Source organism: Akebia trifoliata, chromosome 6 (assembly GCF_017979445.1).
Source record: "Akebia trifoliata isolate Shusen 1 chromosome 6, ASM1797944v1, whole genome shotgun sequence".
Lineage (NCBI taxonomy): Eukaryota > Viridiplantae > Streptophyta > Magnoliopsida > Ranunculales > Lardizabalaceae > Akebia > Akebia trifoliata.
In genome coordinates, this window is record NC_141380.1 from 1691132 (window position 1) to 1708820 (window position 17689).

Here is a 17689-nt window from a genome sequence, read left to right on the forward strand (position 1 = left end):
CAAAGCAAATCCAAAAAATTTGTTGTATGGAGCAGTATATAATCTTCGATATACCACCACAAAAACTCATGCACCAAACTTGTCATGGAAATGCATTTTGATTGGTGATTATACTCCTGATTTGAGCTTTTCTTTTTTCTCATGAGCTTTTATTTGAAGTTCGATAGTGGGGTCCAAGCCCATTCGATCCTAGGGTGCTCCATGGTCCATGGATTGGATCAAAGATTCGATGAATTCGGATTTGGATTCTAATAAGGATTCTAGTGTTTCTCAATTACAAATCCCAAAAATTTGACAAGCGTCGATAAAGTCAGGAATACATCGAATAAATTTATAATAATAAAAAAAATATAACAAATATGCTTTTAAAAATATGTATCTTATATATATTAAAGGATAAAATAATCATTAAAAAAATACTAAAAATAAAAATAAACTCTGTTTTTTTTTTTTCAAAAAGCATGTCATTTTTTTGAAAATCAAAGATTAAAAAAAAAAAAAAAATCTCTTAGCATTTTTTAAAAAATCGTTATTTTATTGAGAAATATAAAAATTATGATTTAATCCCAATTTTTTTTTTTTTTTTTTGAAAAACCCAAGATTTTTGTCACTATGGTGAGTCTCAGCATCACCAAATTACCAAAATCCAATCCAACATTAAAAAAAGTATATAGTATCCAAGGACTAGACCACAACTCAAGTATTAAAGATTGACACAAACCAATAATACTACCAAAGTCAATAGTTAAGAAAGATGTTGGGGCAAACAAAATAAAATAAAATAAATAATAAAATTCTTAGACTTCATAGATCATTAAACAATACTCACCTGTCTGCCAGGATTAAATGCTAAAAAGATCAATGTTGCACACTCAAATACAAGGATAAGAGTTTAACCCGAAAAAATTTCATTGACGAACTTGCTCGTCACACTCCGTATTGGACTATCCAAGTTGCTCCCATCATAATCGTGGTTTTCAGTCTTGATTTGTGGTATTGTGTTGTTTACAAACAACATGAAGATATCTCGACTAGCCATCTTAGACGAGACTAAAGCAAGACAGCCTTGTCATGTAAACCGAGAAAAAATCATAGGATCTTGGTGTTCTCAACTCGTCTACAAAATATACCGAACACTAGGGGTGCAGCTTGGTCGGGTTCAAATCAGAAACCCAATAGCTTTGGACTGATTTGGTTCAATTTGGAATAAGTCGTGTTCGGTTTTGGGTGAAAAAATAAAGAATCGATCAATTTAGTTTGATTTTTGGTTCAAGACTTGTAAGAATTGAACCAAACACCTTAATGATTTATTACTTTTTAAGAGTTATGACATATATTAATGACTTTTTTTATAGATGGATTTTTTTTTTTAATGAATAGATTAATGATTTATTACATGAAATTTCATGTTCATTATTTATTTATTTGTTTTTCATTAAAAATATGTTGCTTCCGAGTTCCGAGGAGGTTGATAGGATATTGGCTACGTATAGAACCAAGTCGAACCAAATAGACCTTAATTCAATTTGGTTTGATTCATTCCTATGGGTAATTAATTTGATTATGGTTCTTATTCGATGAAATCAACCCATTTTGTTTTGGCCCCAAATCGAACTAAGTTGCACCCTCTAACAAATGCAATTAAGGGTGCAACTTGATTTGATTTGAGGTCAAATTGGAATAGAACAAACCTAGGTTGTACCATTAAATGAGAATTAGAACTGAACCAAATTACCATACCCAATCCGAGCTAAGGTCGATTTGGTTCGATTCGGTTCTCTAAGTTGCCAGTGTCTTAAAAACTTGATTGAATCAACATATTTTTAATAAATAATAAATAAATATGGATATGAAATCTCATATAACGAATCATTAATCTATCCATCAATATTTTTTTTATATTAATTTATCTATTAAAATAATCAATGGTTTTTCCATCAATAAAAAAGTCATTAATCCATCCATCCAAAAAATGTCATTAATCTATCCATTAAAAAACAATCAATTTATTAATATAAAAAATGTGTATAATTTATTAAATAGATCAATAATATTTATTTGTAATTTTATTAATATAAGGATTCGATTCTCGATTTGGTTCGGTTCTATACAAGGCATGAACCAAGAATCGAACCAAATTTGTCAGTTCTCTATTTTGTTAACGCGAAACAAAATCAAAGTTCATTGTAAATTGAACCAAACCAATTCAAAGCTCTTGGTTTGATTCGATTCTTAATTTGAACCAAACTAAGTTGCACTCCAAATCTGTACAACGGGTTTCAACATGAGCCAACCATCCCAAATTTGTACAACGGGACTAAATTGGCTCACTATCGATAGTTAAACCGGTTAAACCTCACATAGGCTAAGTATTTCTTGAAGTTCCAAACCCAATAGGTCTAGCAATGATCCGAAATATACCATATGTATGAATTGGTCCAGTCCGAAAAATATGAAAAATCAGATTTTCATATTGGATTCAGATTAAAATCTTAGATTCGGAACACATCTAGATCGGATTCAGATGTACCCCAATCCATCCCCCAAAAAATTCAATCCTAACATATTTTAGTATTTTTTTATTCTTAATTTCATATAGATAAAACATATTAGTATTTTTTATTTTGCTCTGTATTTGTAATTGAAAAGTGGATTTTTTTTAAATTTTATATGATTTCATAATTTAAAAATAAGGCACGTGCTCGGATCAAATGGAATCAGTTTTGGATTAGGGATGAAATTAAATGGATCGGATTCGGTTTTGCATATTCTTTAATCCAATCAGATCAGATTGGATACGTGTTTAAAAAATTTCGGACCGGTCTTGGAGTGATACTGATCCGTACCGAACCGATCCGTTGTCAGCCCTAGAACCCACGACCTGGAGTCCTGGACCCATCATAATTAGGGTTTGCTATAAATATGTTGCGACCCACCATCAAATCTCTATAACATTGTTTATCATCTCTGCAGAACGTCATCGATCGACTAGGGTTTCGCAGGGGAAGGAACGACTAGGGTTTTGTTGCAGTAACGCCATGAGGGCTAAGGTAAGAGCGAGTACTTCCACTATTCTTTCATTATCTGCTTTTGTTTTCGATGTATCTGTTCATCTCAAAAGCCATCGTTGCGATTTTACAATTTATTTGATTATGGTTTCGTTTTCTTTTGTGTTTATGGGATTTACAGTGGAAGAAGAAGCGTATGAGGAGATTGAAGAGGAAGCGCCGAAAGATGAGGCAGAGATCTAAGTAGAGAGCTCAAGTTCTGTCAATGGCGGCGGTTCCGCTTTATGAAGTTGATTTTCCTTTTGTTGTCGTTTTTTCCTTTTTGTTTGCTTTAGTTCTATGGGAGTGATCAAGTGAACATCGTATTTATGCTCTGGTTTTAGTACGTTTGGTGGTTTTGATTTTACGAACCGTATTAGCTTTGGAATGTTGGATTTTATTATAATTATTTCAGTAATGCAGGCTTATGTTGATCCTACAATTTACTCTTTTGTGTTGTTGTTGTTGTTTTATTTATTGTGGTTATTGCGATTTAGGTTTATTTATGGTTGCTCTGGTTTCTATTTGATTTTGGATGTGTGCTTACTTTAGGAGATACTATTTGTTTATCGATTGAACTCTAATGTGGATTGAGATCCGTGTTTTCGATCTCTATGATGTATTGCTTTGCTTCATGGATGCTAAGTGTTGGAGATGTATGTGTTGATTTTAAAGAGTCCAAGCCAAATTTTATTTGGTTACTGTTGATACCTTTTTTCATTTCTCTGTGTCTTCTATATAGCATTTGTAGAACAAAGAGGTTTTTCACCTATAATTATGGATTTTTTTTTTCGAAGAAGGTATTTTGGCTCACTTGGATTACACATTTTGGATGTTCACTTGCATATGTAGGTCTTTGCTTGGATTATATTGAGGGTATATTTTGGCCATAACGATTTTATTGGGACCTAAAATATTGTATCTTTGCATCATTTGCAAGGAAATATATAGATTGGATGTGTACAATTGTCCCACTTAGCATGAATTTTTTGAGATTTTCTTAGTATCTCTGTATTTTCTTCATGTTTGTCATGTTCAGTGCATGTTAAGGTATCTCCTTCTATTCTTATTATCTGATGGATACAATTATAATTGGAGAGGAAAACAACCAATCTGATGGTATCAGTCTTACCTTGACTTGATCACACCAGTTTATATAGCAGACCATTCCAAGAAGACTCGGGATCGGTGTCCCTTCGTTTAAATTAAGATAGGATAGGTGTTAATGCGTCATGTTTTAGTTGGTGTTTAAAACACCTTGGGCTCCTATTGAAAGACATTCACGTAGCCCAATGTATTTTTTTGAAAAGTATAATATATTGATGAAAAGAGGGAAAACACAGAACAAGGAGGCCGAGGTAGCCTCCAAAAAAGAAAAAGAAATGAAAGCTAATACATCAGTGATTACATAAGGAGTTCCATCTAAAAACAAAGTCATCAAACGTAGTCCCTATGAACTCTGTACTCTGTTTCGACCAAAGATACATGAGGCCCAATATCTCCATAAAACTAGCATGAGAGCTCCTCATCTTATTATTGAACACCCTGTTATTTCTCTCGTTCCACACACCCCAAGCAATAGCCGAAGGAAGAATAACCCAAAGATATCTTTTTCTTGAAGAAAAAACCTTACTAGCCCACCCCTCTAACAATGAGGAAAACTTACGAGGAAAGACCCACTGGATGCGAAACAGACCAAGGAAAATTGACTAAATATTATAAGTGAAGGGGCAATGGATTAAGATATGGTCAACAGACTCCCCATCCTTCATACAGAGGGGGCAACAGTTAGGAGTAATCCAACCCCGAGTAATCAAATTGTCCATCGTAAGAATTTTCCCAAGGAAAGCCAGCCAAACAAAGAAAGAAATTTTAAAAGGAACTGAGTTGGACCACATAATGGACCCGAAGAAATGTCGGTCTGCAAAAGGGTTGAGCCACTTGTAGAAGGATCTAACAGAGAATCTCAAATCCTTGGCCCTCGTCCATTCCCACCTGTCCTGTACACTTTCATCAAGACGATAAGAATGCGGGAGATCAAGAAAAGATGTCACGTCTGTTAATTCCCAATCATTAAAATTACGCTTGAACCCCAAATCCCAAGTAGAGCTGGAGTCATTTCGAATCAAATTGTGCCACATAGACACTGTTCCTATAGAAACAGGACACCGAATGGGATCTCAACTCTTCCAAGAATAGATTGTTTTGGAATGGTTCCCAAATTCATGATAAATTCATAGTAGTGAGACTCATCAATTGTTTTGGTTAGGATTTGCATTTAGCTGTGATGGTAGGAGAAAGAAATATTATCAGTTATTGCAAATTCCAGTATGTATTATTGGTATTTTGATGTGGTGAACTTTAGTTCTTATGCCTTGATTTGATCCCCCCCAGTTTGTAGCAAAGCTATCCTTTTGTAAAATGTAATATTGTATCTATCTTCATTATATTTTGACACTTAGGTTCTCCATATCCTGGTTAGAGCTTTTTTCATTAATTAAAAAGTGCAGTCATGAGAAACTAAACCATGGTTATTACTGGTCTAACAGTGGAAGAAAATAACTTCTTCAGTTTGCCTTTGGTTTCACATAAAGGCCCTGCTTAGTGCACTACAAATTATTTGCATTTGTAAATGTTTTTCACTGCAAATGGTTTGTGATGAACGATGAATGATTTACTACTGCATGGTAACCATTGGGATATCTCTTGCAAATCTTTTTTTTGAGATTGGTTGATTTGTGCCACAAATCAGTTGCTTAATTTTAGAATTTATAGGTGATCCATGCAAAAATGCACCAGCAAAATTGATTTCAGAAAATTATTTGCATTTGCAAATGATTTGTTGCATACCTAGTGTGCCAAAATGTGGAGTTTTTTGCTGTCTCATCTGGTTGTGTGAATATATAGTTTGTTAAATGGTTTTTTATTTTAGTTCATTTTTTTAAGTGGCTATATCTCGAAGCAGAGGAATATTTTTTTTCAAGATTTTTTTGAGGGAAAACATTTTATTTAAGTTGTCTTATGGGGGGCCATTGTGGAAAAAATATGATAATGCCCTGATGGGTCCTCATGAATTGCAGTTTTTGGATCAATTGCAATTCCTCTCCCAGGAAGTAGTATTATTATATGATGAAGTGTATTGCCATTCTGCTACCATGTTTGAAAAGCAATAGCTCGTCACAAGGATTGGACTTGGAGTTTCAAGTCTTGAAAGTTGACATTGAGGGAATGGTTGATTGCACAAGAAAAATAGGGTGGAAAATGATATTTTTATGCGATTGATTACATTTTTCTGTAGAAATTCCTTTTCTGCCTCAATAAAAAAAATTCACTAAAATATCAATAGGAAAGTGAAATTTATCTAAAATTTTCGTCCCCAAATAATATCTTCTTCTCCACCATTACATTCAACCTCGCCATCACTACTGTCATCATCGCCACCATTGTCGTCCTCCCTAATTCTTTCTCACTTATCTCAAACGATGCTGCCACCATCGCCACCACCACTAAGTCCTCCCCCTCCCTCTCCTTCTTCCTTTCATCAAGCTTCTTTAACTTTTCCATGCTTTTTCATTTTTCCACTGTTAGTGATCATGGATTTTGATTTTTCATACAATCAAACATACACGGAGAGTACTACCTCTTTCACAGAATTGTTTGGTTGTAGAATTGAAAGAAATTTAGGGTAATATTTCCTCACATTTGTCATGTACTTATAATCTTGCCACTTATTCTGGGTTTGCTTTCAGCATCGTATACAAGCAGCACAGAAAGACATTGTTAGAAGGGTGAGTCTACATGGCAGCTGAATTTTTTGCAAGAAATCTAAAATTGATTCTTTAGGGGATTCATTGACGACCTTCAGCAACCCATACACAATGAATCAAAGAATCGAAATAAAATTAATAACGGGAGGCCAAAGGTTATAATAGAATATTGGTATGTTTGAAGCGTAACTTAATATCTTTACAACAGAGGTCTTTAATCTCCAGTCTCATTGATTTTTGGAAGATGTTCAACCATTTTGATATCCCACTTGGTTTCCTAGACCCATATTCCATTTTGAGTGCATCTTTCAATTGATCCAACGATAAAACTAGAACACGAAAAAATCGGAAAAGATTGGTTAGTGATTGCTTTCCCCTCAATCAATAGGATAATGAGGATTTTATTTTTTATTTTTTTTTAAAGTTAGGTTGTTCAGGAGAAAGGAACGGAGAATTTGGTTGAAGATCCAAAGAGGATTGAAAATAGATGATAAAACTAGAACACAACAAAATTGGAAAAGATTGGTTTGTGATTGCTTTTCCCCTCAATCGATAGGACAACGAGGACTTTGTTCTTTGTTTTTTTAAGATAGGTTGCTCAGTTTGTGATTGCTTTTCCCCTCAATCGATAGGACAACGAGGACTTTGTTCTTTGTTTTTTTAAGATAGGTTGCTCAGGAGAAAGGAACGGAGAATTTGGTCGAAGATCCAAAGAGGATTGAAAATAGATCATGAGAGAAAGTTATTCGAAAATAAATCATTAGAGAGCTCTGCTTCTATTCTTCAAGGATTTGTTTGAGAGAAGAGGAGCATAATCCTTGAAGGATTTGTTGGAGAGTTGATAAATCAACTCAGTGCGCACAGAGTCACGAACATTACACACCCTAATAGTGTCATATTGTTGGGATGGTCCTCCCAGATCTTTTTTTCACTCTTGTGTTTTAGTGGTCAAAATTCTCCTTAGCCTATTTTATTTTTCCTAATCATTGTACTCTGACTTCCATTTATTTTATCTTTCATTAGAGAGTCCGATTTTGATGAAGGCACTGAGCTCATAACTAGAAAAAACCCTCTTCGTTACAAGACAATGTGGCATTTAAAATTTATCCATCAAAATTTGAAATACCTCCTTAAAAATGCCACATGTACTCCAACAGAGAGGGTTCCTTCATAATGTTGAAGCGGACTGCTCGCTTCAAAGTTTTTTCCCATTAGAGTCCTCAAACAGTCCAACCTATTTTATTTTCACGATCATTGTAATCTAACTTTCCTTTATTTTATCTTTTTTACGATTACTCAATTGACTTTCTTTTATTTTAAGAAAATATTAACCTCAAAAGACATTTGAGGCAGATGGGAAATCTTTTTGATCCCTAAGACTCCATGGTTTTTCTCCTACTTTAACTGTATATTTGAAGCTCTCTACCTCAAACAACATCTGAGGCTAGAAAAGACGGAAAGTCATTCATTTTATTCCCCTATTACGACTAAACTCATACAGGGTGTCACTTCACTTCTCTAGTGTCAACCATGTTTTCAGAGACCACCACCCACCCCAAAGTTCATACATGTTCCAAGTAATGAGCAAGACATTTTGCATTTAATTCATCCATTAATAAAGTAATACACGATATTCAAGGAAATAAACAGAAAAACAACTTATTAAACCAAAACTAACAGAATAAAACCCAATTCAGAGTTGACGATGGCCTGGAATTTGAATTTACTGAGGATTTGGTGGGCGGCTGTTTGCAGCAGAGACCCTAGACCCCCATTCAAGCAGCTCTTTGCTTGTATCATCCTTGTGACAAACCACTTCTATGAAACACAGACTATCCTTCTTTTCCCCCATTGCTGTCTCAATTGCTTCGACCAGCTCTTCTTCGCATTGAACCTGCACCACCACATTCAACAATTTTTTATTTTTTTTCATAATCAGATTTCTCCACTTTTTCCATTAACACATTCAAGCAAACACTTAAAAAACTTTTTTCGAACCCACCTTGGCAGTCCAGCATTTTCCTTCACCATTGTGGATTGCTTCGACCAACCCAGTGTAGTTCCAGTTCTTAATCACATTGTAGGGACCGTCGTGGATCTCAACCTCAATGGTATACCCACCATTGTTTATCAGGAAGATGATAGTCTTCTGCTCATTTCGTATCATCGTCGATACATCTTGTGCTGTCACCTGTCCACACCCACCATAGACATTAATTAGTTCTAAATCGAGTTCTTAAACCTTTAATGAATAATAACGACAGGAGCCATGTTTTGATACCTGGAAGCTTCCATCACCAATGCAAGCAATCACTCTTTTTTTGGGTACAGCTTGAGCATACCCAAGTGTTGCTCCAACTGACCACCCGATTGATCCATACTGCATTTGGAACTCATACCTACAACACCCATTTCACTTTCTTTGTTAAAATCCTAATAAAATATGGAACCAAGAGAAAAAAAAAAAGAAAGTGGGATTTTGTTTTCTTCTTGGCTTACCCACATCCTTCGGGCAATTTCAGTTTCTGGCAATTAAACCACGAATCACCAGTCTCAGCGATCACAGCAGTGTCACCAGATAGCATCCCTTGTATGTGCTTGAAGAGGACATTAACCCTTAAGGCTTCCTTGGGCTCACATTTGAGAGGAATCCCATCGGGGACATGGATTCGGTGGTAATTCTCATAAGCAGTTGTGTTTCGTTTAAGCTTTTTAGCGAGTGCTTGAAGGAAATCCTTCATCAGAATACACCCAAATGCAGGACCATTACCGATCACTACCCGATCGGGCTGCACAATGATTGCTTTCTCCTTCTTGAGGAGCAATGAGTACCCGACGGAGCTGTAATCGTTAAAAATAGGTCCAGCGAACAGGTAAGAATCAGCCGATTCAACAATCTCGGCACAGAATGCTGTGCTCACAGCACCCCAATACGTCCCTATAAACCTTGGGTGGTGCTCTGGTACCAGTCCTTTCGCAGAGGGCATCACTGCCATTGGGTAACCGCAAGCATCGGCCAATTCAACAAAGGCATCCAAAGCCTTCGCCACCCGGAGCTTTGGTCCACCTACAATGACTGGCTTTACCGCCTTATTCAAGAACTCCGCTGCAGCCTCCACAGCCGCCTCTAGACCCCTCTGATTGCTCAATCTGCATCAAATAAATTCAATCGAACACAAATTCCGAAAAACAGAAAAATCAATTTAACTCTAGAACATCTAAAGATCAATTAAATTACTTGGGTGCTAAGAAGAAGGGAACAGGTTCTCGACTGAAAGTAGGATGAGGGATCCCAGGCAAGTTGCAACCAATGCTAATGTAAACAGGTTTGCTTTCTTTCAAACTAGTAGATATCGCCGTATCGATCTGCTCGTGTGCATCCTCCAAGTTATTAACAACCGCCTGCAAATCCAAAAAAAAGAGAGAGACCATAATCATCAAATTTAACAAAAACCCATAAAAAATTCTTCACGTATTTAACGAACTTGATTTGGATTCTTCACATATTTAACGACTTCGATTCCGAACCATCAAATTTAAAAATAAAAAAACCACTAAAAACTCTTCACATATGTAACAAATTCGATTCCAAATATCAAATTTATCAAAAACCCACTAAAAATCCTTCACATATTTAACGAATTCGATTCAAAATCATTCAACTTAGATATATTCTGAAAGTTGGTATGTAGTTGTAGTACCTGATAGCAAGTTACAGTCTGGAAGCATCGAAGTTCTTGACTAAAATCGGGTAATCCGATGGTGTGATGGAGAATTCTATTGGTTCCATAATCGTTAGAATTCGGACCACCAACGATGCAAATCAAGGGGAGATTTTCACTGTAAGCTCCTGCAATAGCGTTGAGGACGCTAAGACCACCAACTGTGAAGGTGACAACACACGCACCAACGCCACGTGACCTGGCGTATCCATCTGCAGCGTACCCTGCGTTGAGTTCGTTACAACAACCAATGAGATTGAGTCCTGGCTCGGCTATGAGATGATCGAGAAGAGTCAGGTTGAAATCCCCTGGAACAGAGAAGACATCTGTAACCCCAATCTGGACGAGTCGACGAGCGAGGTGGCGACCAAGTGTTGACTCAGTCGAGCCAATTACAGTGGGACAAACCGAGTTTTGAACGGTCGACACCGTGACATTGTTGGGTGGGCCACCTACATCGTTGTTGGTGGGCTTGCAAATATCGAAGGAACCGATCTTGGTGTCCATCGAAGATCAAACAAAGGTGTTTAATGAGAGTTTTTGTGTTTGTTGTTGTCGTTGAGTTGTGGAGGTATTTGAAAGGGTTCTAGAGAGAGAGAGAGAGAGAATTTAGGATCTTGGAATTTTAGTTTTGTGGAATGAGAAGTGAAGATGGAAAGAGATTCCGCAAATGGGGTATATTTATAGGTGGTTTTGAATAAGACTCGTGAAACCAGGGGCGGTTTTGGAGAAGCATTTGAAAAGCTGTTGGTAATTGGTCTTCCAGTTTTGTTTTCGCATGTGAGTCTAAGCCACTTTGAAGCGGACCATCCGCATCAAAGTTCTTTTTGTTAGAAAAAATCTCCATTCCTTGACACGTTGAAACTTCTTATTCAATATTTGGGATACCTCCCTTGTTTTATTTTTATATTTTTTTCAAATTGATAATATGCTCTTTTTTCTCAGTCTTTGAGAAATGATCTCAATGCCCTCACATCTTTTTACTTACAAGGAAAAAAATACTCTGGTTAAGGTAATTTTTTCTACTTAGTCTCTAAATTTTAGGGCCTCTCTTAATAATCATTTAGTAAAAAAATTTCTTTCTAATAAGTTCTTGCACCATATTTCTCACAATTCACATTTTTCACGATTGAATGTCCTAATTGGTAGCACTCGTTGTTTTCATCTAAAACAAATTGGATTTTTGGCATCCCAATCAAATTTTAGAGACTTCATTCCGTCGAAAAATGATTTTTAAAAAAAGAAGAAGTCATTTTCAAGAGATTTTTTTTATTATTATTTAAAACAATGTGTGTTTGAACATACCATCTTAATCCATAGAAAAATATTTGATGGGATCAGCTCAAATGCGTTTGATTTTTTTCTTTTTTTTTTGTAAAATATTTCAGGAAACTTTTGAAGAATATACAAATGATGTTTTTGGATCATTTCTTATCAGACCCCGTCTTCTTCATCCTCTCTAAAAAGTCCATCTTGTTCTTGACAGTGGAATGAAGAAAATAAAATTTTGAGGGTGAAGGGTAATTTTTTTTTATCACATTTCTTTAATAATTCATAAATCACTAATTAATTTGTTGATTTAATCAACTAATCTCTTATTTGGAGAATTTAATGGATATTTTAACAAAAAATTCAGAAAATTTTATAGAATCATAACATATGGTGTAAATATGTGAATAACATCTAAAATTTCCTCTTGATAGCATATTTGAGGTTGAATACAATCATTTTCGACCACCAAACATCCATGTTATAAACATTATCAACATGCACTAGCTTTTACTTTTTGACTAACTTAATCAGTGGGCAAGATTAAATCATCTCAATTACGAAATTAGTTGTTAGGCTAAGGTTGAGAAGGTTAAAAGGAAATTTACCAACCTCATCAAAACGAGTAAAAATTCAATGAAATCCTAATTGTCCATGAAATCGAGCTATAACAAATTCTCCACTATCAGATATCTAGATCGTAAATCTAAATCACAATAATTTTCACATTCATAAAGAGTTCCCATATTCATCCTGTAATGCATGGCACTAGGTTGGATACTGCCATGTTGAGGTAAGGGTATTATGAAAATTTACCTAACTTGAACTTGAGTCCATTATTAAATATGTTACACGAAACAATTGTTGTAATCCATTTAGCAAACAATTTTTTTTTTTTTAGAAGGTGATTAGGGGTTTAGGCAGATTCCCAGACTAGGTATATAAAAGGAAAAAATCAGCTAGTAGAAACATCCCTTAGCATCCTCACTCACAATGATATTAAGCTCTCTAGGGATGGGGGGAGAAAAATCACAATAGTAGCTTGAATTACAAAAGAAATCATATAGTCAATAGCCCTATTAATTTCTCTATAACAAAAAGAGAAAGAACAAGAGGGAAATACAACATGACTTGTGTAACTCATTTAATAAACATGTTGGCTTATAACATGTTTAGGCCAACATGTATAACTCGTGAATATGACACAATTATGGCTCGAGTACGAACAAGACTATGATCTGAGCACAAGCAAAAAATACAATTACAGAACGAACATGATTATAACCCTCATGTACCAACCTACCATTAACATAAATTAAGTATTACAAAAATAAATAGAGTCCAACCCCCCCCCCCCCCCCCCCCCTTAGAAAAAAAAAAAAAACCCAAAATCATTAAATGGGTTATATGGATTAAGTTGTATAAATCGACACGATAACTAAACGTGTTAAAATGAGTTAGATGGATTGATGTTCCTAACCCGAACTAGACCTGATCAATAAACGGGTTGGACATGTCAACACAATTATGATTAGAACTCAATTAGTCTTAATCCAAACCTATTAGCTTTGTATTGTTTTCGAGTCATGTTAGAATTGTCATCCTTAATCTTGTAAATATTCTATAGTTGAAGTGTTTTTTTTTATATCAACAGGTTGGGTTTTAATGGGATCTCATCCAAATTTTATTAAAAAAGAAACAATTGAAAACAAACAAGAGAAATTACATAGTGTCGGTTAGGAGGGTCGCAAGCTCATGAGAAACGCTATGCTCATCATCATTGAGTTAATAAGCAATAAAATTCATTCATTAAAATTAAAGGTATTCTTATTTATTATCATTTGTTTGAGATAACGACGTCTCCTATCATACTATGAACTGTCTACATGTGCTCTGCCTTGGGATGATTAATAAATTAGTATCTCTAGTTTATATAAGTAGTTGGACATGCAAATTGTACAACATTTGACAAATAAAAAAATAATTTTACAAATATATATTTTTTGACATAGCAGCTTGACTGAGTCAACTCAACTACTGAAATAATCTTTTATTAATTTTATTATTTATAATAATCTATCACATTAAAACTATAGTAAGATTTTAAATATAAGATTAATAACTAAGTAAAATAGTTAATAATGGAGATGCCTGGAAAGATACTGGTGATGTTAGGAAAATTATAGTTTTTATTTTTTTATTTTTTAAAGGTAATTGGGGGCTTAAGTGGGCCTCCAGCCGACAAATTGACTAGACAAAGAGCCATGGCTTACAAGCTGCCAAAACGCCCAACCTCAGACACAAACTTTCCTATTTCTGTCATCCACATCTGAAAAGATATTTTAAGAGCGTTTCTATTGATACCCCCAACTTTTACTTATTACACTCTAATTAAAGATTAAATCACACCATTTAAACATCACAAAGGTTTGGTTAAAATTATTATCTCAATATTAAAAAATATTAAAATAATCATTCAAACAATTTCAATAGCCGTTTAAAAATTATGATTAGGGTCATGAAATCTTAAAGAAAAACATTTTTCTTACAAATTTAGTAAAAATTTAAGTCTTACTAAGAGTCGTTTTATTCAAATAGATTACCATATCAGCAATCCAATATTAGAGTCCTCTAAATTTCATTGAAAAAAAATTAATAAAATAATTAAAAAAATAATTTCAAAAAATAATTTATTTTGAATTTGATCCAAGATTTTGAAAATAAATGAATACTAAACTTTCACATAACACCTAAATTTAAAATTAAAATTCAATTGTAAAAAATAATTATTTTTTCTTTGAAGGTCATAAAATTTTGTCTTCTAGAAGGTGAGCCCAAGGATCTTTAATAAGGTTTGTCAAATTCAATTTAAACCCAAAAAAATAGAAATCTAACATAAAGAGAGAGTTTCTATTTGCACCCCAACTTTTATTTATTCTCAATCATGTACCTATTCTCTTTATTTTTAATTTGGGTGTAATAGGTAAAAGTCGAATGCCAATACTAACTCTCTATTTTAAAACTTTATTAAAGCTAAGTAACTATAGAGGCATCACTAAAGTTGATAGGTGAAATCATGATCCATCTATCGTTTAGAGATAAATGGGGATTGTTAAAAGAATGTTTTTCCATACTTGAGACAATAAAGCTAAAAGGGTATCGTGCTAGAAAACGAGGAAATTTAAAATACCCCTCTTCATTTTTGTGAATATTTTAATTACTCCTATATTTTAAAATTGATAACATGGCCCCTTGACCTTGTTCTTTTGTAATATACTAATTTAAAATGGCATACATACCCTCATCTACCCTTCAATATTAAGGATTCAATCTCAAGTTTATATCTACATCAACCTTCACAACTCAAGTCATGATAATAAGTCGTCTCCCTCTGACACACGCCTCCCTATACCCCCATCATAGAATCATAAATCATTTGCCTCGGGATACACGAGAAAAGATTTATGCTTATGCTTATGTTTATCCCGATGCGTATGATCTACAATTTTGTGATGGGGGATTAGGGGGGCGTGTGTTAGAATGGGTGTCAGAAAATCATTTCTCATATTAATAAGGTAAGAATATCATTCTCTCACTTTAGGAAAAAACATTAAATCTAGAAATTTTATTCTCTTTGATGTAGACATATCGTAGAGTGCAAAGCACAATATCAACATCACGAGATTGGAGTAAATGATCATTGATGATTTCAACTTGTTCTTTTTTATGATTTATGCAAGTACTAGGAAAAGATTTTGATGTGCAACTGTTAGTTCCTATTTTAAATAACAAGGATTAATTTTTACTTGAGGAGTGATGAATAATTTAAGTAATCTGGGTGTAAAAAAAAATAAAAGTAAGGGTGACAATAAAATTCCTCAGAAAAAAAAAAACACTGTAAGACGCGTAGCGGAAACAGTGCTTTTCCAGTGTAATGCCGCTAATTAAAGAATCCGTACAAATATCCTTGTTTGAAATGCGGTGCTGTGCGTCAAACGAGACAAGAAAGTTCAAACTCAAAAAATATAATAATATTATATGTTCGTAACCTGGGAGGTGGGGGTGTCCAGTAAAAAATATAGTTTTGGACAATTGGCGGTGGTAGTGAGTGAATTTCATAACACGTGGCAAACATCACACCACATTTGTCTACTGGTTTGAGACATTATTATTATTAAACGAAACAAAAAGAGGAGAAATAGAAAATGAATTTCTCCCAATTACCTCCACTTTGGACCTCTTTATTGTCTATTCTTTCATCCCCTTGTTTTCGATACCACAAGCGTTTTAAAATTGGTGTGGGACAGCGGGTACAGATATCTATATCTTAAAACTTTGATAGAGACATAAATCTTTGGCCTAACCCCACCACCAATTCGCCACTTTTTTTTTTTTTTTTTGTTGGCTTTTTAAAGGAACATCTGCCACCCATGGTTTTGAAATCTGATATCACATCCATGGAACTTGATTCGATCATTATTCGGTGGTGTTCAGTACGGTTTATTCGGATAAATTCGATTTTTTTTTAACTCCAGAAATTATATAAAATATATTTTTAAAATTTCTTACCAAGATCATCTCCAACCTTTCTTTAAATTCTATTTTCTTCTTTATATTTTAATGTTGAAAAAAAGTAAAATTTTGAAGGCAAAGGGTAAAATTATTATCATATTTTCATGATTAATTGAAGAATTATCGATTAGTTTGTTAATTTATTAATCGACTAACCCCTAATTCGTAGAATTTTACAATTTTTTTGTAAAATACAAAAAAAAAAAAAAAATTGTGACTATGATCTCATCATTTTCACCAAATTGATTTGTCAAATTTTCATTGAGAGCACCTTAATATGTGTGCTAATTTGTTTGAATCTCACAATAATTCAAATGTTTTTAGTAAAAATTGGTGTGACAATAGAACCTCTCTTAAACTATTCAAATTATTGTTTTTTTTAGTGAATTAATCTCGACTTCAACTCACATCCTCAAAGTCGCTTTGCAATGTGTCAAACCATCCAAGCTAAGGGTCTAAGACCTTTTAGGGTTTTGTGAATAGAAAGAGGACATGAGGTTCATTTAAATTGTTAATATATTATAATTAAAAAATTATAACTTTTTTTCATATTACGAGGTGTATTAGCCGATACTCAGTCACAAAATCTTAATTTATGTGAATAACATATATTAAAAGGGTTGGATTCGAATGCTTGTGAGAAAACACAATATCCAACTGTTTAAACACAAAATAGAAAGGTTGGGACTTATAGGTAATAACATGGATCTTGGGAATATTTTTCCTAAGGATAAATCACGATAATTGGACTTAGTATATTACATGATTGATTGATATTTTTATGAGAGTCGTGATAATCCCATCCCCAATCATAGAACCGTAGATCATTTGTCTTGGGATACATAAGAAAAAGATTTTTGGTTTTCCATATCCTGAGGTAAATGACCTACGATTACGAATCCCGAACAAATCAATGTGATGGATGATTATATTGACCATCTTTTCCCATTTATCTCTTAGACATAGATGATTTGTATGAGCCATCTTGGTGCGTCAAAAGTTTTAAAATCATATTAGCAACACTTTTTTTCTTTTAATCTGTTGCATTATCCACGTGCCACCATATGTTGATTGTTGGATAAAAATTGCCCACAAAAGTTAGACCCTTATAAGAATCTTTTAACAATTATATATCATATATATAAGTAAATAAGGGACCCAATCAATAAAAAATAGTGTCTCACATGCATTTCTCTCCACCATTCTATTTTCAATACCTACACATTTGCAAATTAGGTTTGCAAATAAAAACATGTACAAATAAAATATATTTACATAAATTATATGTATTTAAATGTTAAAAATTAAGAGT

The 17689-nt window shown here is 33.9% G+C and overlaps 1 protein-coding gene and 1 long non-coding RNA gene across 2 annotated transcripts; one reads left to right on the top strand and one right to left on the bottom strand.

Moving 5' to 3' along the window:
* The first annotated feature begins 2716 nt into the window (after positions 1-2716).
* On the top strand, positions 2717-3489 carry LOC147399481 (uncharacterized). The gene is made up of 2 exons (XR_015179073.1): positions 2717-3050; positions 3190-3489. It is a non-coding gene; the product is annotated as an uncharacterized LOC147399481 (long non-coding RNA).
* Positions 3490-8385: 4896 nt separating this feature from the next.
* LOC147399482 (pyruvate decarboxylase 1) lies at positions 8386-11190 on the bottom strand. Its single transcript, XM_086444855.1, has 6 exons — positions 10516-11190; positions 10053-10216; positions 9314-9964; positions 9096-9213; positions 8817-9005; positions 8386-8708 (listed from the first exon to the last, which is right to left on the bottom strand). Exons 1-6 carry the CDS (start codon positions 11041-11043, stop codon positions 8538-8540), a joined length of 1821 nt encoding a protein of 606 aa, XP_086300981.1. The 5' UTR covers positions 11044-11190; the 3' UTR covers positions 8386-8537.
* Positions 11191-17689: the final 6499 nt, after the last annotated feature.